The 22843-nt window shown below is 34.5% G+C and overlaps 1 protein-coding gene across 1 annotated transcript; it reads right to left on the reverse strand.

Moving 5' to 3' along the window:
• Window positions 1–720: 720 nt before the first annotated feature.
• plekho1a (pleckstrin homology domain containing, family O member 1a) lies at window positions 721–22138 on the reverse strand. The gene is made up of 6 exons (XM_073822304.1): window positions 21919–22138; window positions 19854–20000; window positions 5901–6041; window positions 5477–5581; window positions 4235–4336; window positions 721–2325 (listed from the first exon to the last, which is right to left on the reverse strand). The coding sequence occupies exons 1-6, from the start codon at window positions 21943–21945 to the stop codon at window positions 1228–1230; spliced, it is 1620 nt and encodes a 539-aa protein (XP_073678405.1). The 5' UTR covers window positions 21946–22138; the 3' UTR covers window positions 721–1227.
• Window positions 22139–22843: the final 705 nt, after the last annotated feature.

Below are 22843 nucleotides of genomic sequence, written 5' to 3' on the forward strand. Positions count from 1 at the left end.
TAGCATTTACTAAACGTTGTTATTCTTCTCGCTATATTATTCTTTCCCTATAGAGGATTTGCTCTAACGTCAAAGTTTGGTCTGTTACCAGGTTAATGTACTACTGAATACGTCGTTCTGCTAATTTATGCTGTCTAAACCACACTGCTAATCATATGAGAAGGACTTAGTAACAGGAAAGGGCACAATTATGACAAACTAAAATTAATAGGTAATAAAGATACGTACGAGCAGTATTAAATAAGATATTAGCCTAATATTTCACTTACCTGACCATTAAGGATAAGAACAAACACGAATGTTGTCAAAATTCTTGCCCTGGAAATCCAGGTTCAGTTTGGCCAACCACAAACGCCTTTTGTTCCTCAGACAGTTTTTTGCACTCTTCTCTTTGATTTGTTATAACTTTTGAAAGTCTGTACTCCACATGTTTTTCTCGATTAGTACAGCCCAAAACATGACAATAACTGACCATTTTCAGCGGCAATAATCAGCAAAATGTGCAGGTTCTGTTCGGTTCAGTGGCATTGTTTACGTTCAGTGCCGCCAATATGGCCAACTGATGATGCGTTGTGAAAACAGTCTATAGCGACTAATGAAATGGAAGTCTCGGTCTAAGCTTACCGCGGTGAAGAATAAGTTGGATGTATCTAAGAATATGTAAGTAAAATTAAAAAAAAGAAGAGTAGCAAGAAAAAACATTTTATTTTTAGAATGTGTGCGCCTTCAGTAATTTGGAGGGGTGGGGAAGGGAGATATACAAATATTCTGAAATGCTTATTAAAATTTTAAATGATCCACTTGATATTGGGTGGCAGGATATACTTGCCAAAATGCATTTGTGTCTAGGATCAATGCTAACCTATACCTGAAAAATTTTTTCCACACAAAGCTTAACATTCCCACCATTTTTTCACCTGAGCAAAAGAGAGTTTTTGCAAAGAGAGAACCATACACCAGTTAAATAATGAGTAACATTACACATTACCAATGCCAATAGAAGCAGTACAGCTTTGAAAGAGTCACAAGTAAAAATATAATAGCTCAAAGTGCAAAGACAGAGGTGTCAGAGGAACAACAGTTAATATATAAACAATAGACTGTGAGATAAAACAGAACACTGGTTTGTGCTGTGGGCAAGACAGAAAGTTCCACCTATTGTTCTCCTTCCTTGCATTCATTGTAAAGGCTTAGAAGTCTTAGAAAGCACTATGACTGACTAAAGATTCAGCTTTTCTGTGTGCGATTCTGTGAGGGTGTTGTGGGTGTTCCAGTTTTACTGTGCTCTGCCCGCTGCTGTCTGGCTTGTAGCTCCTTTACCTCAGCCAGAACCTCTCTAGCTTCTCGCCAGGAGGAAATGGCCTCTTGTAAGAGGCGCTCAGCTGCTGCCCGCCTGCTGTCCCAGTCCAAAGCTTCACTGAGAGGAGAATCAGTACTCTTCATGCTTCTGAAATGGGGCGAGTTAGAGATCCGAAAAAAAGCAGGGTCTGAAGACTTCATATGTGGCGAGTTTGAGCCAGTGGACAGAGGCGAGTCTGAACCTTTTATGTGGGTCAGATCAATGCATTTCGTATGTGGTGAACTTGATTCTTTTGAATCAGGTGAATCGATGCTCTTCGAGCGAAGCACGTTCTTGGAACGAGGCGATTTGGATGACTTAAAACGAGGCGAGTCCTTTGACTTCACATGTGGTGATTCTTTCCCTTTGGAACCAGGAGAATCTTTCACCCTTACTGAGGGGGAATCTGTGCCTTTGCTGTGGGGTGAGCTATGTGAGCTTGAGCCCTTGGAGTGTGGTGAGCTTGAGCCCTTGGAGTGTGGTGAGTCAGAGCCCTTGAGATGGTGGAAACGTGGGGAGTCAATGCCTCTTAAGTAGGGGTAAGATCCCATCCTGCCCCGATGGGGTTCCTGTTCCTGAATCTCCGCTAGCAGCTCTTGAGTTTTCTGCAGCCGCTGGTTGATTAGTTCCTGCAGGTGGCTTGTGGGAGTCTGGGCCAGTGTTGGCTGGAGCCCATTCTTCTTGTTTGGTTTTCTCTCTCCTCGGGACAGAGCGTCATCCATGGAAGCACATCGGTTACGGCCCTGAGCTAACTTCTTCTCGTTTTGAGGTGTGTGAGGCTGGTTTTCATGGTTACAGGAGAACTCGCTCCTGCGTGGCAAGCTGCTGGTTTTCGGCCTGGATGCATCTGTGCCAGCACGTCGACGGCCGGGAGCCAGCTTATCCTGATGGTCCTTCAACCACTCATCCTGATCATCATCAAGCATACCAGCATCCTCCTCATTCACCAAGTCCAGTGTCAGCATTCCATCAGAGGAGGTAGAGGCCTAAAGATTCATTCAAAAATGTGTTATTAATATAAAATATCAAACCAAATTTGTGACCCTGCTAAAACCAGTAGTGGGTAGCACAGGTATATTTGTAACAGTTGTCAACAATGTATGCATTGTATGGGTCATGGGATTTTTCTTTTATGCCAAAAATCATTAGGATATTAAGTAAAGGTCACGTTCCATGAAGATATTTTGTAAATTTCCTACCATAAATATATCAAAACTTAAATTTTGATTTGTAATATGCATTGCTAAGTACTTAATTTGGACAGCTTTATGGGCAATTTTCTCAATATTTAGATTTTTCTGCACATTCAAATTCAAGATTTTTAAATAGTTGTATCTCAGCCAAATATTGCCCAATCCTAACAAACCATACATCAGTGAAAGCTTTTTTTTATTCAGCTTTCAGGTGATATATAAATCTCAATTAAAAAAAAAACCTTTATTTAAACAAAATTACAGTAAATAGCAATATTGTTAACTATTACAATTTAAAATAAATGATCTCTATTTTAATATATTTTAAAATTTAATAATTTCCTGTAAAGGCACATTTTCAGCTTAATAACTTAAATTACTTAAAAGAGTAGAATTTATTTGAAATAAATTCTTTTATATTAGAACTTTAGTCTTTACTGTTTTTGATCAGATTAATGCATCCTTGCAGAATAAAGACAACTAATAAATAAAACTAATTTCTTTAAAAAAATCTTAAGGACTCCAAACTTTTATTTGGGGTCATTAAAGGATTAGTTCACTCCTGAAGTAAAATGTCCTGATAATTTACTAACAACCCTTGTCATTTAAGATGTTCATGTCTATCTTTCTTCAGTGTAAATAAAATTAAGGTTTTTGAAGAAAACATACCAGGATTTTTCTCCATATAGTGGACTTCAATGGGAGCCAATGAGTTGAAGGTCCAAAATGCAGTTTCAATGCAGCTTCAAAGGGCTCTACATGATCCCAGCAAAGGAATAAGGGTCTTATCTAGCAAAACGATTCATCATTTTCAAAGAATTACATGAAATGACACATGGTCACATGGTCACACATGGTTAGTTCTCCGTCTGTGTACTCCAGTTCAAAAGGGTATGGTAGAAAAACTCCATCTCATTTTCTCTTCCAACTTTTACACTGTCCAACATTGTTGTTTTACATTTTTTTGTAAGAGGTGTTTGACTTTCTTTGCACATTCGCTTTGTAAGCACTGGATCGGTACTTTCTTTGTCACACATGACCTTTTAAATATTATTACGTAATACGTGAAATAAGTGCAAGACAAGCATATGTGTTTAAAAAGTATATACATTTTTTATTTTTTAGAAAATGACAGATCCCTTTGCTAGATAAGACCCTTATTCCTTGGCTGGGATTGTGTAGAGCCCTTTGAAGCTGCACTGAAACTGCAATTTGGACTTTTAACCCGTTGATCCCCATTGTAGTCCACTATATGGAGAAAATTCCTAGTTTTTCTCAAAAACCTTAATTTCTTTTCGATTGAAGAAAGAAAGACATGAACATCATGGATGACATAGTGATGTGTAAATTATCAGGAAACTTTAATTCTGGAGTGAACTAATCCTTTAAAAGTTTTTGGACAATTTAGATGCAAAATGACAGATAAATCAAATATCAGAATCCCAATTACAGAGCTACAGCTGAAAAGTAAACTTTCATATTATGTGTAAAACTTGTTAAATGACGAAAAATATATTGAAATAGTTAGGTTTCAGTAAAGTTTTCTGGACTATCTGTTATGCAGTTAAGTTATAAATAGCTGCATATAAGTTTCATCACTACCGCACAAGGAAGTCAGTACATTTCCACTGACGCACAAAAGTATAAACAGACAAACAACAACACTCATCTAAATGAAAGTCCAAACAAGGATGCCACCCACCACAGCCATAAGATGACCCCGCGTGGGCAAACGGCGTCCAAGTGGGATCTTGGCCCGATCGCGTGTAGGGTGAGCCAGAAGACTCTCCTCCTCAATCGTGACCTGCAGAGAAAAAAAATTAAACAAAACTGAAGCTGAGATCATTTTTACTATATTAACACAGTCATTTTCAGCAGCTTTATATGGTTTCTAATTTACACAACACAAAAGGCCTATATGACATCAAGCGCTAATTAGTCTCACTTTCATCTCAGTTTAATCCAGCAGTTGTTGATGTGAAAATGAATTTTGCAGATTTATAAATAGAAGGTGCTATATGCAGATGATGTTAAATTCACACAAGTGGGTTTGTGGTATATGTAATGCAGTGATTTTACAAGTGGAAACAAGACTGTGTGAAATTGTCTCTTATGCTCAAGGCTGCATTTGATAAAATATTATTATAATTTAAAGAAAATTTGAATATATTTCAAAATGTAATTTATTCCAGTGATGGCAAAGCTGAATTTTCAGCATCATTATTGCAGTCCTCAGTGTCACATGATCCTTCAGAAATCATTTGAATATGCCGATTTGGTGCTCAAGAAACATTTTTATTATTATCAATGTTAAAAACAGCTGGACTTTGAATAATAGAACATTCAAAAACAGAATTTATTGAAAATAGATTTTTAAATAGATTTAAAAGTCTTGATCAGTTTAATACATCCTTGCTGAATAAAAATGTTAATTTCTTAATGAGAAATATTTTTTAATAAAAAAGAAACTTACTGACCCATAAATGATACTTAAGAAGTATATCTAATATGTTGTATTTATTACATATATTTTAATATAATAATATTTAACACAGTTGTGTGTAAAATAATACATAAAATACAATATTATCATACTGTTGCTTGAAATGTTTTACATGGGTATGTCAAAGAAAGTTAAAAAATATATATATTCTACATATATTGCTTTTGCAAAATAATTAAATTCTAGTTGTAATTTCTGATTTTCTGTCCTAAAAATTCAAAACCAAATAATGACAGGAAGATAGAAAAATCTAAATGTGAAGTGTAAGAGGGTTTGCACTAGAATATAAAAGAGAAAGAAATATACAGAAAGAGACTGACCAATGAGAGGGAAAAAGTGTGGGAAGAGATTGCAGGAGTGGAAAGCTAAAATATAGGTGGGAAGATGAGCATTAAACAGCAAGACATAAAAATAAAGAATATATGAAATGTCTGTACTCACCTCATCCAGCACACGATTCTTAGCTCTGGTAATAGCAGTGTTTAAAACATTGATCCAAGACTCCTTCTCCTCTGGACTGACAGCCAGAAATACAAGATTGGGGCTCTATTGGAGTAAAAAATACATTAAAAAATTAATATCAAAGATTTCAAATAAACAATGGTAGTATTTAGAATTTTAAAACATGCAAAACGCAAAAACAAACACATTTTCCTTGATCTTTTCATTAAGGAATCAGTTTGCTCCTTGCAAAATCTTAATGTTTGTGAAGTTCTGCAGGATATGATCCCTTTTAAATCAAATAGTACTTTGATGTTGACTGACAGATTTTTATTTTTTTCTTGTGCAATATATTAAGAAACTGATTAAAAAGTGAATTGTACCCTATTTTTTAAACAATAACATCAGAATGTTTTGTTCTTACCTTGTTTCCAGGGTGTTGGCGGCGGAGCAGGGTAAATTTGCTGTGGTTTTTCTTGCTGTGGCTCTTGGCCTTTCGCAGCTCCTCCGAGCGCTCGTACAGTGCCAGGTCAAACACTTCATGAGTCTTCCCATCATTCTTCATCTAGACACAAGAACAGCAGTATCAGCACACAGACACAGGCCATCACCAGGCCTGAAGCTAAAGACAATTGCTATCATTAATTGAAATTATCAGCAGTGCTTTCCCAGGACAACTGTGCAGACAACAGTGAATCATGGTGGGACATATTGATTTTAGCTGGAAGGACAGCAATAATTAATGTTCAACAGAACACTGCTGTGAGATCATTAAGGGCTCAATCCATGCTGACAGAACACTAAATCACAAAACACAATAAACATTTATTTTTCATTAAATTACAAAACATCAGTATCCTTATTTAAGGATATATGAATAATACATAGAACAAATACGGCACATATTTTGTATATTAAATTGGTCATATGTTTCTGGGTGACAAAAAAACAATAGAAAACACATTTAAAGGGATAGTTCACCCACAAATGAAAATTGTCATTAATTACTCTCATGTCGTTTCCAAACTTTTTGTCCAAAAACTTTTTGACCCTGTATAGACAGCATCGCAACAGACATGTTCAAGACCCAAAAAGGTTACCTTTCTGGGCCTTGAACATGGTAGTTCCGTTGCTGTCTATGGAGGATCAGAGAGCTCTTGGATTTCATCAAAAAAATCTTAATTTTAAAGATGAACAAAGGTCTTACGGGTTTGTCTTACATGAGGGTGAGTAATTGATGACAGAATTTTTACTGTTCTTTTCTAAAGTAACTTACTAGTCAACTAAATTCTTGTGTAAATTATATTGTGGCTTAACAGTTCATAATGCAACTTTGGATCTGTAAGATTTTACGTTGTTTTTAATCTCTTAAACTTAGATGTTGCTTTTACTGGGTCAAAAATACAGAATTATTGTGAAATATTATTACAGTTATTCTATTTTCTATTTGAATACATAATATATACATGTAATTTAATCCTGTGATGGGAAAGCTGAATTTAAAGCATCATTACTCCAGTCTTCAGTATCACATGATCCTTCAGAAATCAATTTATTATGCTAATTTGCTGCTAATTATTACATTTGGAAATGTTTGTGCTGCTTTTTGTGAGAATCTGGTTCTTTGATGTATAGAAAGTATTTAAAAATTAAAATCCTTTCTACCATTATAAATGTTTTTGCTGTCAAAACATAAATGTATTCATTTATTTTGAAAAGTCATACTGCCCCCAAACTTCTGAATGCTAGAGTATATCTCACAGTTGCATTATATCTCACAATGTAAATTTATTATTTAAGAAATATGAGGTGTTAGTACTTTTGTTTGCTTTCACAATGAAACCTCAAGAACAAAACAAACATCATACATATATACACTGCCAGTCAAAAGTCTTAGAACAGTAAGATTTTGAATGTTATTTTTAAAATATATATTTTCTGCTCACCATACCTGCATTTATTTGATCCAAAGTACAGCAAAAACCGTTTTGAAATATTTTTATTATTTAAAATAACCATTTTCTATTAGAATATATTTTAAAATGTAATTTATTCCTGTGATCAAAGCTAATTTTTCAGCATCATTAGTCCAGTCTTTAGTGTCACATGATCCTTCAGAAATCGTTCTAATACGCTGATTTTCTGTTCAAGAAACATTTTTTATTATGATTATAATCAAGATTTAAAACAGTTAAATATTTTTTTAGGATTCTTTGATGAACAGAAAGACCCAAAGATCAGCGTTTATCTGAAATAAAAAGCTTTTGTAACATTATACACTATACTATTCAAAAGCTTGAAGTCAGCATATATATATAATTATTTTTATATTTTTACATTTTTTTTACTTTTATTTAGCAAGGATGATAGTAAAGACATTAATAATTTTACAAAGGGTTTCTATTTCAGATAAATGCAGTTCTTCTAAACTTTCTATTCATCAAAGAAATCTGAAAAAGAATCTACTGAGTTGTTTTTAACATAATAATAATAATAATAATAATAATAATAATAATAATAATAATAATAATAATAATAAATGTTAGAATAATTTCTGAAAGATCATGTGACTGATGTATTGATGCTAAAAATTCAGCTTTGAAATCACAGGAATAAATTACATTTTAAAATTTATTCAAATATAAAACTGTTACTTTAAACAGTAAAAATATTTCTACATTATACTGTTTTGCTGTATTTTGGATTAAATAAATGCAGGCTTGGTGAGCAGAAGAAACGTCTCTAAAAAAAAAACTTACTGTTCAAAAACTTTTGACTGATAGTGTATACATTTTCAGGATATATTCTTGCTTCATGCCAAATTATACAAAAGGACAATAGGAAAAGAATTGTGACCAGTGTTCTTTTTCATCAGAAATCAAGACAGATGTTCCAAACGGTTTTCGGTTAGTTCAGCTCCTCTAATTATTCAACCAGTGACCCATCTGTGAAAATGCCTCATTTTAAGACAGGTCAGTCCTCATTATAGCTGACTGTGGTAGAAAAGTGGTAAATTTCACTGAACCTGAGGGGAAAAAAACCCAGTGGGACTTTAAATCCCACAGAGCCACAATGAGGGTCACAAGGGTTTCTGCTGAGACAAACACAAAAACTCAATGTAAGATATTAGCATGCACCATGTAATGTCACATGGAGCAAAAAAAAAGATAAACGTAGACATTTTGGGTCAGAGTTCTGCATGGTTACCAAGTATTCACCATAGCAACGGAAATACGCAACAAAGGAATCTGGTGTCAGTGAGCTTGAGATTAAAGTAGAAAGATCAAAGTGATCCGTGATCACAGACCAAACAACAAGTACAAGCAAACCAGCCTGTTCATAACATCTCTAGTTAATATGACTCTACAATATTATATTCAGCTAAGGCAGTTTACAAAACAAGCAGTTTTTTAATAAAGAGCGAGATGTAGGTAAAATCCTCCCTGTGCCACATATGGCCAAAGGTAATCTGTGTAACCGTATGCCTCCAGATGGCCTCCTGGGGTCACACATTTAAATGTGAGTGAGCGCACACTCTGAGAAAGAGCGTACTAGTGATGCTAATATGGGGCAAAAGACCCCTGGAGGAAAAGAGCCTGGCCTCTTCTCACCACATCAATATTTCACTCCCCCACTGTTGGCACAGCACGTTCCCGGCAGGGGGCCATCCTGATCTCTGGATTAACCACCTCCAAAAATAACCACTAACCGACCATCTTCATTCCGGACGGAGGTAACTCCATCAACAACTAGATGTAAGGACTAAAATGAAGCCTTCGTAAAGAGTACGCCTATGAATATTGCATTCTCCTGATGCTTTTTTTCTCTGAAATTCAGAATAGAGCTGGTTTTTGAGGCATTGCGAACTGGTATGTTATGAAGCCGTACAACCATACAACTGTAAAATCTGTCTCAGGATGTAAGGAGTCTGCAACGTAGTAAACATGAAGCGAATACTGCAATTACTTGCTGAGTTTTACTTCTACGAACAGGCTGAAATTAAAGGCGGAAATAGATTTGCAGAATCCCCTTGAATCACGTGTTCAGTGTGTAATCTGGTTGACTGCATTATTTTGAGGTCAACCAATTTTCCTAAAATAGACATAATTAAAATAAACACCATAAGTAAACCTCAAAGCTTGTTGTCCTGCCAAATAGATGAAAGTTAGTGTTCAAATATCAGAATTCCCACACATGATTAGACTGACAGGCGACATCTCATTTATTTGATATAAAAGAAAGATAAAATCTTTTTTAAATTTTAGCAACATGTATATTTAATAATATCAATATATATTCAAATTTATATAATCTTTTAACACACACACACACACACACACACACACACACACACACACACACACATGTTGGGTTTACATGTTTTATGGGGACATTCCATAGGCGTAATGGTTTTCATACTGTACAAACCGTATTTTCTGTCGCCCTAACCCTACCCTACACCTAAACCTAGCCCTCACAGGAGATTGTGCACACTTTTACTTCCTCAAAAAAACTCATTGTGCATGATTTATAAGCCTGTTTCCTCATGGGGACCTGAGAAATGTCCCCACAAGGTCAAAATCTACTGGTATTCCTATCCTTGTGGGGACATTTGGTCCCCACAATGTGATGAATACCAGGTACACACACACACACACACACACACACACACACACACACACACACACATATATATATATATATATATATATATATAAGCCTGCGCCGCCAGATAGGAAGAGCCAAAAGGACCCGTAGTCCGGCCGAAGACCGCACCTGAGACGGCCGACGGGCCAGGATGCCGGGCCATAAATTCCCCGTTGGAAGCACCGGACAGCTCGAGAGGGAGCTTTTTTATATGGATTTTTAATTATACCATTGAATAATGACTGAATACATAAGCTTAAGCAACAAAATATTGTTTATTTTTGTTCAACCAAGTCCAACAGACCAGTGCAATATTGCCATTAAGTGTAGCAATAGGTTCGATGTGCTGCGGTGAGATGCGAATTCCTTGTTGCATAGCTTGCACACAACCATGGGTAACACTTTACAATAAGGTTCATTAGTTAAACATTAGTTAATGTATTAACTAACATGAACTAACCATGAGCAATACATTTGTTACTGCATTTACTAATGAAGATTAGTAAATGCAGTAACAAATGTATTGCTCATGGTTAGTTCATGTTAGTTAATACATTTTATTTATCACTCAAACCCCTTTCTCTACCTGTCCGTTGGTCGCGCATATCCTCCATGTTTGTAGTTTTTTAACACTTTTTATGCGTGTTTGTAGTTCTAATCGAATCCTCGTTCACGGCGCAGTGTGTTGTGGGCAATATTAGCAGTTAAGAGTGTGCATTGATCGTTAAGTAGTAGACCATCCGGGAATCTTTGGAATACTTTTTTAAACATACTACGATTTGGGATATACAATACTATTTAGGACGGACGCAGCTTGTCTGAACGCTAGTTGGTGCTCCAGTATAATCGGTCCGCCGAATCTCATCCAGTGAGAAACGTTCCGCTGTGCAAAACTAAGTGCAATTAAAATGCGTTAAAAAATTTTAACGCGTTATTTTTGTGTAATTAATTAATCTAAATTAACGCGTTAAAGTCCCGGCCCTAATATATATATATACATATATATAACATGAAACATAATTTTATTATTTAAAAAATTGGAATAGTTTTCTAAAATATGTTGAAAATATGAAAATATTTTTTCTAAATTATATAGCAAAGAACACTATATATTTTATGAACTACAGTACAAAAGTTATAAAATTAATGACAATAATATGCATTTATTTCAAAATATAGCATTATGTAGATATTATTTTTATAGGCCTATATATAAAGAAAGAGAGTGAATTATAGTATACATTAAATATACTTACTAACTAAATGTTAATTTTCTAAAATATGTTGAAAATATGAAAATAATTGTATTTTTTTGCTAAATAATATGTAGATATTATTTTTAGGCCTATATATAAAGAGCGAGAGTGAACAAAATTTACATTAAATATAAAAATATACTTTGTATATTTTATACAATAATTACAAACTATTATATATACATAAACAACAAACATGAAATCTCATAATTTATTATAAAAAATGTAAAGATTTGTCAGTTTTCTAAAATATGTTGATACAAAACATGTTAATGCTATATATTTTACGGACTACAAAAATAATAAAAATTAATAACGATAATATGTACTTTTTTGTAAATATACTAAATTAATATTATCATAATATTAATTATAATTAATAATAATATTATTAATATGTACATCATTTGTATAGGCCTATATACAAAGAGAGTAAATAATATATATTAGGTATACAAATATACTATTTTCTATATTGTATATATATATATACAGTACAGACCAAAAGTTTTGGGGCGTGGAAATGCCCCCACAACAACAAACTGGCATGCAACAAGTCAGTCACTGAAATAACCAGCATTGGAAGTTAAATAAGAAGAGGGAGAACCAGCAGTAAGTCAGTAATTTGTTCGTGAACGTCGCAAGTGTGTATACCAACAATGGCGTCTGCATGAGCAAATTTTAGCAAAACGCGAGTAAATCAGTCTGCGCTTTGTTTTCCGGCAGACGTCTCCCGGAAATCCGGTCAAATTCAACGAATCAGATGATGACTTCGACATTCCTGAAGTGTTTCCAGTTAAGTGTACCATATGCATCAGACGTTTAGCCAATGTTCCGTGGGCGTGACATCTGAGGCTGAGACTAAATAGCAAATATCAAATAGTGGAGCTCAGCAACCACCTAATGGTAAAAGTTATAAATTTACTTTTAAAACTGGATTTTCTAAGAGATGGGCAAAAATTAGGGATGCACGATATTTATCGGACAGATAAATTATCGACCGATATGGGTAAAAATTACGTCATTTTTATTGCTCCGATAAATAAATGAAATCCGATCCGATAAAGTACTCTTGCTGGTAAATCAATCAATCAGTCTGATTTATCTGAGATTCATCTGCTTTCCGAGTGCAAGTGACTGCAGCTGTAAACTGCAGCGACTAGGGATGTTAACCGATGACCGTTTGACCGGTGGTTGACCGTATCAACGTTAACCGGTCAAAGTTGTCGGTAGTCGGTTAAAAAAAAAAAGTGCCGGTGCGTCTTTTACGCATTCTGAAGGTGCCTGTTTTATCCATTGGTTTTATCATGTTGCAGTCTATTAGGCAACATTCCGCATAAGATGGGCTTAGATTTGGAAATACATTACATCTACATTTCAGTGGTAACCGATAAGGTGATGATGATCATCATCTTTCTTTATTATGGTTAGCACTACCGAAACTAAAGCGGCGTCTCTTCGGAGCTGTCATTTTCTTAAATGAGCCGTGGCAATGTTTCAAATGAGCTTCTAACCTAGACAAACGCCTTTATTTTCAAAGCGATCACCTTGTACCCAAACCATTTGAAACTAAGGAGCCATTTGTCCAACGATTACATACAACAAGCTCTTCGGCGCCGCGTTTGCGGGACTCATGTTTCGCGCTGTAGGGATTTGAGTGGCAGTGTGTGTGTGTGTGTGTGTGTGTGTGTGTGTGTGTGTGTGTGTGCGGGAGGCAGGAGGCAGAGAGAGGCCAAAGAGTATAGAAGTACCTATACTCTTTGGAGAGGCTGCGATCACACCGAAGGCGTTTTTGCAGGAGCGCTCTGAGCGCGTGAAGTTGAAAAAAAAAATCAACTCTGAGCGGAAAAACGCCCAACGTCATTCGCGTTCTTTTCCATTGTCCAATCGAATGAATGGAGAGGCGGGCCTTCTGTTGTGGTGACGGAATTTTACGGTTGCTTAAAAAGTCCGGAGACTGCAAGAAATAGAGGAGAAACCTTTTGTGTCTATCGTGGGTAACCCGGAGCTGTATTTTTTAGGGTTTCTGCTAATATGACAGTTTACTTAACAGCATAAAACAGTCTATGCATAAAACTAAGATTTTAGACTGCTCACGCTATAATCCTTTGATTTGACTGACAGGACAGCTGTTTTGGTCGTTGCTTAGCAACATAAAAAAAACGCAGCACGCTCTTTTATTAAAAGTCACAAAAAAAAGGCAGTGCCGTGCGCCTCACGTTTTTAGAACTAAAAGACGCGTTCGGTGTGATCGCGGCCAGATGCGACAGACTTGCGAAATTGCAGGAGCGGCTGGAAATGGCTGTTATTTCAAATAGCGTACCATATTTTAAACTAATCGGTTAACCGGTTTCAACCGGCTAATGAGGCTCGGTGGTCGGTCAAGAAATTTTTTAGTTTTCGCCATCCCTAGCAGCGACTCTCAGATTTTGTCGCGTTTAATACGTCATCATCTGTGTCGTCATCAACGTCGTCTTCGCCGGTCTGGAAGTTTTCCGCGGTGGCAGAGGAGGACGATGCTATTGCTATTTGCAACACATGTTTAGCAAGGATTCCGAGAGGAGGTAAAAAGCCATCAAGATTTAATACAACAAATCTTATATATCTCACTTCAGAGGTCGTCATTGCGGTGAATCTGTTTTAGGGGCCGTTCACATGTCGAGCCTAAAAACGCGTGGAAAACGCTAGGCGCGCCGCTTTCACTTTCTTTCCAAACCGCTCTGTAGCCTGCTCTGCTGTGGCGTCTGCCGTTGCTAAGCAGCCATGACCTGCGCTCTTCATAAAGACGCGGAAGTTTCAGCAAAGGATAAATGGATTTTCAGCATTAAAAATTGCTTGCAGTAGCTCTGTTATTAAATTTATAAAAATGTTTATTCCTGTACAGCTATGATAAGCTGTTTCTCCACCTTGGCAGAGCTTCCAATGTTATTAAGGGAAAGGGTGAAGCTGATTGGTTGGTTCATGTCACATGACCTGCGTTTGGCTTGCGGCATTCTGAAGAGTTGAGATGTTTTAATCTCGATTCTGATGTTTTATTCCCTGTCTTGTACGATTTGGTTGTTGCACACATTCATAATATGATCAATAAGAATGGACTATGTACGCTTTAACAGACATTTGGACATCTGACGTTAGTCCATGATGCACTTTTCATTTTTTCCAGGTTGACAAATGTCAAAGCATTTTATTTATTTAGAATTGTGGTGCCTTACACAAAAAATAAAAACATTTTTGAAGAGTCAGGACTGATGTTTGCTATGATTGTTTGACCCAGATATATAATATACATTTCATTAGTTTATCTTAGATTTTGTTTTCTCCTGGGTGCACAAAATTATCATATAAAAATATGAACGTATTGGGTATCGGTATCGGTATCGGCCACAAGAAGGACTTAATTATCGGCTATCGGTAAAAAAATTTCATATCGTGCATCCCTAGCAAAAATCTTACAAGCACACATACAAAACAAACTTTTTTATCACATTTTTAATAATGATTTATTGTTGAAATGTGATATAAATAAGATGGTAAATATGTTGATTAAATATGTTGATGCAATACATTTTATGAACTACATACAGTTAAAAAAATCCTTATTGTTGAGCACTGCAGTGTCTTGAAATTATGATGTCTTGGCCAATACTGACACATTTACAGATGTCTGTGAATCTCCAGTTTATGGGTAAATCCTCAGTACATGTTTACATATGATCCATTTGCACACGATGCACTCTCCACCATCACTGATCAGCCTGAATACAGTGAATACTAGACTAGAGCATCAATTATTTACACCAGATATATAGAGAGAGCTTTAAAAGAAGCACTTTGAACACAGTTATAGATGCTCAGCTGTCTACATGTATAAACTTCAAATGATTCTCTCGGGAGTCAGAAAGGATCACAGCCTTTACGACTCGTGTTGCATGAGGTGTGCCTCACTATGCTATCTGAGTGAGATCAGTTGAAGATTTATGTCAAGTGACATAATTCTGGCAAGAACAGGTCTACCTTGAGCACTGAAGGAAAGTCAAGTGCAGCGGTGCATAAAGCTATCAGTGCTATAGACAGCCAGGGCAAACAATACATATAGCCTAAAGGAAGCAATCACCAGAGGACAGACCTGTAGCGCAGTAAGCGCACATACTCCGACTGATGCAACCTGCTGACATTGTATTCTGATATTATAAAAATAACCTTGCCTGCCTGACCAGTGGAAAAATTCAGAGCTTGAAGAAAGGTACACAGAATACTAATAATCTGATCTGTGCCTCCTTTTACAACTTTAATTTCACTGAATAACTGAGGTTGCTTGTGAAAAGATGATGCCATGGATGCCAAATCAAAATATTTGGGGAATTCAAAACGTGTTGACAGTGATTACTAATTTTTCTCTCAAAACTGGACTTAAAAATTTTACTTTACAAAAAAACTGGACTTTAAAACTGGAGTTCTGACTTTTTATCTCCCAATTGTGAGTTTATATCATGCAATTCAGAATTGTATGAAAAAAAAACGTGAGAATACAAAAGATACAAACTCGAAATTGCATGAAAAAAGACAGAATTGCAAGTGAGAGTTTTAGATTCAATTGCTATGACTATTAAAATAAAATGAAAGAAATAGTTCACCCAAAAATGAAAATTTGCTGGAAATCAATATACTCTAAGAATTTGTTTGTTCATCAGAACAGATTTGGAGAAATTTAGCATTCTATCACTTGCTCACCAATGGATCCCCTGCAGTGAATGGGTGCCATCATAATAAAAGTCCAAACAGCTGATAATAAACATCACAATAATCCAAAAGAAATCCACATGACTCCAGTCCATCAGTTAATGTTTTAAGAAGTGAAAAAGCTCATAAAATTAAATTAATACGTTTTAATGAGCTGTTTGTTTGTATCCAACTATCCATAATATTGATTTCTCTAGTGAACAAGTTGTCTTGGCTGAATTGGTAGAGAAATGTACAAAGATAAGACATTAATTATTGTGATGTTTTATCAGCTGTTTTAACTCATTCTGACGACACCCATTCACTGCACAGTATTCATTGGTGAGCAAATGATGTAATGCTGAATTTCTCCAAATCTGTTCCAATGAAAAAACTATGGAAGCCAGTTTCTGCCACTGAATAAAAATTTTTAAAAGGTAATTGCAACTTTTTATCTCACAATTCTGACTTTTTTCTTGCAATTGCGAGTTTACATCTGGCAAATCTGACTTTTTTCTTAGAACTGTGATATAAAGTCGCAATTGTGAGTTATAAAGTCAGAATTGTGAGATATGAACTCGCAATCGCAAGAAAAAAGTCAGAATTGTGAGATAATTTTATTCAGTGTCAGAAACTGGCTTCCATAGTTTCTTCATTGGAACAGATTACTGAGATATGAGAATTGTGAGATATGAACTCACAATTCTGAGAAATAAGTTATTATTTCAAAATTGTAGGATGTAAACTCGCAATTCTAAGAACATATTACTACTTTTTCCCTCAAAATTAGACTTTAAAAATTTGACTTTTTAAAAAAAACTGGACTTCAAAAGTGCAGTTCTGACTTTATATCTTGTGAATTGTGAGTTTATATCATGCAATTCTGAGAAAAAAAATCAGAATTGTGAGTTTATATCTCTATGCAAGATACAAAGTCAAAAGTTCTCGGAATTCTCACTTTATTTCTCTCAACTGTGAGTTCATATCACACAATTCTGAGAAAAAAAGTCTGAATTGTGATTTTACAGTATATCTCGCAATTGTGACTTTATAACTCACAATTGCAAGGTTATATCTCACAATTCTGACTTTTTTCTCAGAATTTGCAAGAAAAAAAAGTCAAAATTGCAAGTTCTGGCAATTCTGAGAACATATAAGTATTTTTTCCCTCAAAACTGGACTTTAAATTTTTTACTTTTTAAAAAAAAAAACTGGACTTCAGAACTAGAGTTCTGACTTTATTTCTCTCAGTTATGAATTTATATCTCACAATTCTGAGAAACTGGAGTTCTGACTTTATATCTGGTGAATTGTGAGTTTATATCATGCCATTCTGAGAAAAAAATTCAGAATTATGAGTTTATATCTCGAAATTCTAATTACTTTAAATTTTTTACTTTTTTTTTAAAAACTGGACGTCAGAACTAGAGTTCTGACTTTATTTCTCTCAGTTATGAGTTTATATCTCACAATTCTGAGAAACTGGAGTTCTGACTTTATATCTTGTGAATTGTGAGTTTATATCAGGCCATTCTGAGAAAAAAATTCAGAATTATGAGTTTATATCTCGAAATTCTAATTACTTTAAATTTTTTACTTTTTAAAAAAAACTGGACGTCAGAACTAGAGTTCTGACTTTATTTCTCTCAGTTATGAGTTTATATCTCACAATTCTGAGAAACTGGAGTTCTGACTTTATATCTTGTGAATTGTGAGTTTATATCAGGCCATTCTGAGAAAAAAATTCAGAATTATGAGTTTATATCTCGAAATTCTAATTACTTTAAATTTTTTACTTTTTAAAAAAAACTGGACGTCAGAACTAGAGTTCTGACTTTATTTCTCTCAGTTATGAGTTTATATCTCACAATTCTGAGAAACTGGAGTTCTGACTTTATATCTTGTGAATTGTGAGTTTATATCATGCCATTCTGAGAAAAAAATTCAGAATTATGAGTTTATATCTCGAAATTCTAATTACTTTAAATTTTTTACTTTTTTTTTAAAAACGACGTCAGAACTAGAGTTCTGACTTTATTTCTCTCAATTATGAGTTTATATCTCACAATTTTGAGAAAAAATTCTCAGAATTTTTTCAGAATTGTGTGATATAAACTTAATTCTGACTTTTTCTGACAGATTTGCAAGATATAAACTCGCATTTGTAAGAAAAAAGTTCTCACAATTCTGACTTCATAACACAATTGCAAGTTATTAAATCAAAATTGTGAGATATTTAAACTTGCAGTTCTGGAGTTCTCACAATTCTTACTTTATTTTTCACAATTGTGAGTTTATATCATGCAATTCTGATAAAAAAAAGTCAGAATTTTGAGTTTATATCATGCAATGCTGACTTTTTAACTCACAACTGCGAGTTTATATCATGCAATTCTGAGAAAAAAAGTCAGAATTGTGAGTTTTTATCATACTAGTCTGAGAAAAAAAGTCAGAATGGTGAGATAAATATTGCGAAAAGTCGCAATAACCTTTTTAATTTTTTATTCAGTGTCGGAAATGGGCTTCCATAAAAAACAAACTCATCTACATCTTCTTATCAAATGAATTAGTAATATATTCATATATTTAAAAACATTAAAACACTAAACTCAAAATGCCAACTGCATCAGTGTCAGAAGGTCCAGTGTATGTTCATGTGGTTTGTCTCTGTAAAGTTCATGTTTGAATAATTCACTATAAATAGGAAACATTCTACTCCACAGCAACACCACCTGCATTTTGTGTGTGCACTTGGTCACAAATGTGAATGTCTTTTTACAGCATAGATTTTATGTTTTTACATTACTCATTTTCAAGTTCATTTCTCAAAGAATGATGATCTTGATTTGAATTATAACAAAATATCACCCAATAGTATGCACAGACTATGCATAAAAACAATACAGACTAAAGGTCTTTTTTAGAGTTGAATAAATATTCCTGTTCATGGTAAACTAAAAAAGCTTACGTTTCTCATTCGTGCCACTAACAGAAATACATGGCTGCAAATGTGGTTTGTTTCCATGGGTTTCTCTTATGACACTTGATTCAGAGTCCCCAGTGAGCGAGAGAGCTACAGCTGGGTCTTGAATCTTTTAATGTAAATAACAACGTCATCCAAAAAACAGCAGCTGTGCGAAAGAGTGTTGTACGACTGCTTCCTCAACTATTAAAACCATTTACGTCGCTTTCATGAAAAACAAGGGCATGGCTGTATAGTTTTCCATGATGATATGCTGCTATGTGATGGCTCTGTGAAAGTGATGAAGGCCTACAGGCAGTGACAGAAACAAGCTGATACACTTCCACGAAAATTACAACCATCCCTCTACACATGCTTCAAGTGAGCAAATGATTCAATTGTAAAGATTTGTTGCCACTACAATGAACCGGAAATTGAATTCAACTGAATATCTGTAAGCAACTTTCAAAACCTTCAGGGATCTTTGGTACAGGCACTGACACAAAATCCATGACACAAGCACAGGTTCACAGATGAGTTTCAATTTTCAGTGTTTATATAACACCCTTTAGAAAATTATAGCTTGTCAAAGGGATTACTTTGATGTTGCAAAAGTATGTATTTTATATCCAGGGCAGGAGGTTTTGGCAAACATTAATTATTCACATTCATAACTCACTATATAGTAGCTGACATTGTATACTTTTGGATATTTGACATGTCCTATAGTGTTTTGATTCATCATTTTAAGCATGAAATCATTGATTTATGCACTAAAATCTTTATAACTCACCTCTTTTTCAAAGATGTATAGATGATCTCCTTTAAGCATCACAAAGCGGTTTCGCCATATTTCCCTAAATATTCCTTTGCCATTGAATCTGCGGATCCAGCCTACTTTGTCTGGTTGGGATGACGGCTGGTTGGCATCCTGAAGACCCTAAGCGTGTCAACAATGACCCGGTTAGTGTGTCGCCTGTCTTACATAATAGTATTCGAGTTCAAACTGATTTCTGGCACACTGCACTCCCTGTATGTTAAGCCATCATAACATTCACTCTATATCTGTTATTAGTACTTATTTTATAACTATTATTAAGTCTTCAAATAGTGACTGGCATATTTTTCACTATTTTAACTAGGATGTAGTAAGTAGTTGTCTTTTCAAACAGTTAACACTTTTACTAGTCACTGGATACAGTTTTTCAGTAGTTATTGGATGCTAGTGCATATAAAATGTTTTACTAATAACATTTTTAATTTATAAGATTTTTAATTGCACCATTTGCTGTCATATTCCAAGTAAAAAACAATTGTGACTAATGAGAAATGTGAGTTGCAACAATTGTAGTACATACACTACCAGTCAAAAGTTTTGAACAGTAAGATTTTTCACGTTTTTTAAGAAGTCTCTTCTTCTCACCAAGCCTGCATTTATTTGATTCAAAGTAAAAACACAAAAATGTTGAAATATTTTTACTATTTAAAATAAGAGTTTTCTATTTGAATGTATTTTAAAATGTAATTAATTCCTGTGATAAAAGCAAAAATTTTCAGCATCATTACTCCAGTCTTCAGTGTCACATGATCCTTCAGAAATCATTCTAATATTCTAATTTGCTGCTCAAAAAACATTTATTATTATTATTACTATGTTGAAAACAGCGGAGTAGAATTTTTTCAGGTTTCTTTGATGAATAGAAAGTTCAGAAGAACAGCATTTATCTGAAATAGAAATCTTTTATAACATTATAAATGTCTTCATCAGCACTTCTGATCAATTTTAAAGCATCCTTGATATAAAAGTATTAATTTCTATAATTTCTTTCCCACAAAAAAGATAAAAGCTAATCTTTTGATCTTTCTATTCATCAAAGAATCCTGAAAAAAAAATGCACTCAACTGTTTTAAATATTTATTATAATAATAAAAAATGTTTCTTGAACAGCAAATCAGCTTATTAGAATGATTTCTGAAGGATCATGTGACACTGAAGACTGGAGTAATGATTCTGAATTTTTTTGCTTTGATCACAGGAATAAATTACATTTTAAAATATATTCAAATTGAAATCAGTTATTTTAAATAGTAAAAATATTTCGAAATTTTCTATTTTTGCTGTACTTTGGATCAAATAAATGCAGGCTTGGTGAGCAGAAGAGACTTCTTTAAAAACATAAAAAAAAATCTTTCTGTTCAAAAACTTTTGACTGGTAGTGTATTAGTGTCATATGAATAGGTAATATTGTTTTATAACTACTAATAAAGTTGGAATAGATATACTACTAGTAGCTATTAAGTAACTAGTAACTAAGAAATGGTCTTTTAGTTGGCTACCCAATGTCTAATTAAATTGGACTCACTATTTGAATAAGCAGGATACCGAAAGTGAATGTAAAAAGATAGGGTAGTGGTCAGTATTGGAATACTTACTAGTAATAAAAATTACTGGGGGAAAAAAATGATTAGGCTATTATTTCGGCTGTTAATTCGACCGGATACAATGCACCCTAATGAAAGTCAAATTTTCACTTTACGCGGGTTTAAGGGAAAAATATTTGATGATGAAAATAATTAACTGTACAGTTAGTCAATTAAGGGTGTGGCTAATTAAATATTCTGTTAAACAGAATAAAAGATGTGTCAGTTACACGAGTGACTACAGCATATAAAGAAGAAGTGTAACGGACGTATTCCGTCTCATTCGGCGTTTCATAACAAAGGAGTCATTGTTATATTAATGTACACATATTAAAAAGACACAAGTCTTACATTCAGTCACTGTTCAAATAAACTATTAAATTACGAGCATTCAAAATCAATATTTCCACATAATAGACTGTGTATGAAATTCTCACCCTTTTGACCAAATGGCTTTTCTTCATGCTGTTCGCAAAATGTATCTTTTCCCAAGTATATTCCGCGGTGTGTCCCGCCTTCTAGAAGAAACAAAGCTGTTTTTGTTTATCTTTTGCTGTGAATTTGCCGAGTGCAGGTGCTATTGATGGAATGAGGTGCTGGCTCTCAGTGCTGATTGACTGCCAGTCTCGACACTGACGGTTTGCAAACCGCGGGCACAGGCTCTCCATTGGCTTGGGTGAGTCCCCGAGCTGCTGTGCTTCTCACCGAAACGGATTTTCCCGTTTATAGAGCTCGACTGCTCCATCTATTGAACGAGCACAGCTGTCGGCGTGATGTCACGCTGCATATTGAGCTTCAATGGCTTGCTTTTCCCCCCTCATCAGCCTAAACGCTGCAAATCAGCGTAGAGCAAAGAAGTTAGGTATTTTCAGTCATAATCAATATAACAGTTTATTTATACACTGCAGTTCAAAAGATTTTTGAAAAAACCATAACATTCTATTCTGTTCCTTTTTTATTAATTTACTTTAAAATATGTAAAACTGAAAATGTAATTACATGATCCGTCAGAAATCACTCTAATATGTTGATTTAATCAATGTTAAAATGTTGTGCTGCTAATATATTTTGTTTGGAACCTGTGATACGTTTTTCAGGATTCTTTGATGAATAAAATGTAAAAAAAAAAAAAAAGAAAAAAAAGATACATATATATATGTGACCCTGGACCACAAAACTAGTCATAAGGTTAAAGTTTACAAAACTGAGATATATACATCATATGAAAGCTCAATAAATAAGATTTCTATTGATGTATGGTTTGTTAGGACAGGACAATATTTGGCCGAGATACATCTATTTGAAAATCTAAAATCTAAGGGTGCAAAAAATCAAAATACTGAGAAAATCACCTTTAAAATT

This window comes from Garra rufa, chromosome 17, assembly GCF_049309525.1.
Source record: "Garra rufa chromosome 17, GarRuf1.0, whole genome shotgun sequence".
Lineage (NCBI taxonomy): Eukaryota > Metazoa > Chordata > Actinopteri > Cypriniformes > Cyprinidae > Garra > Garra rufa.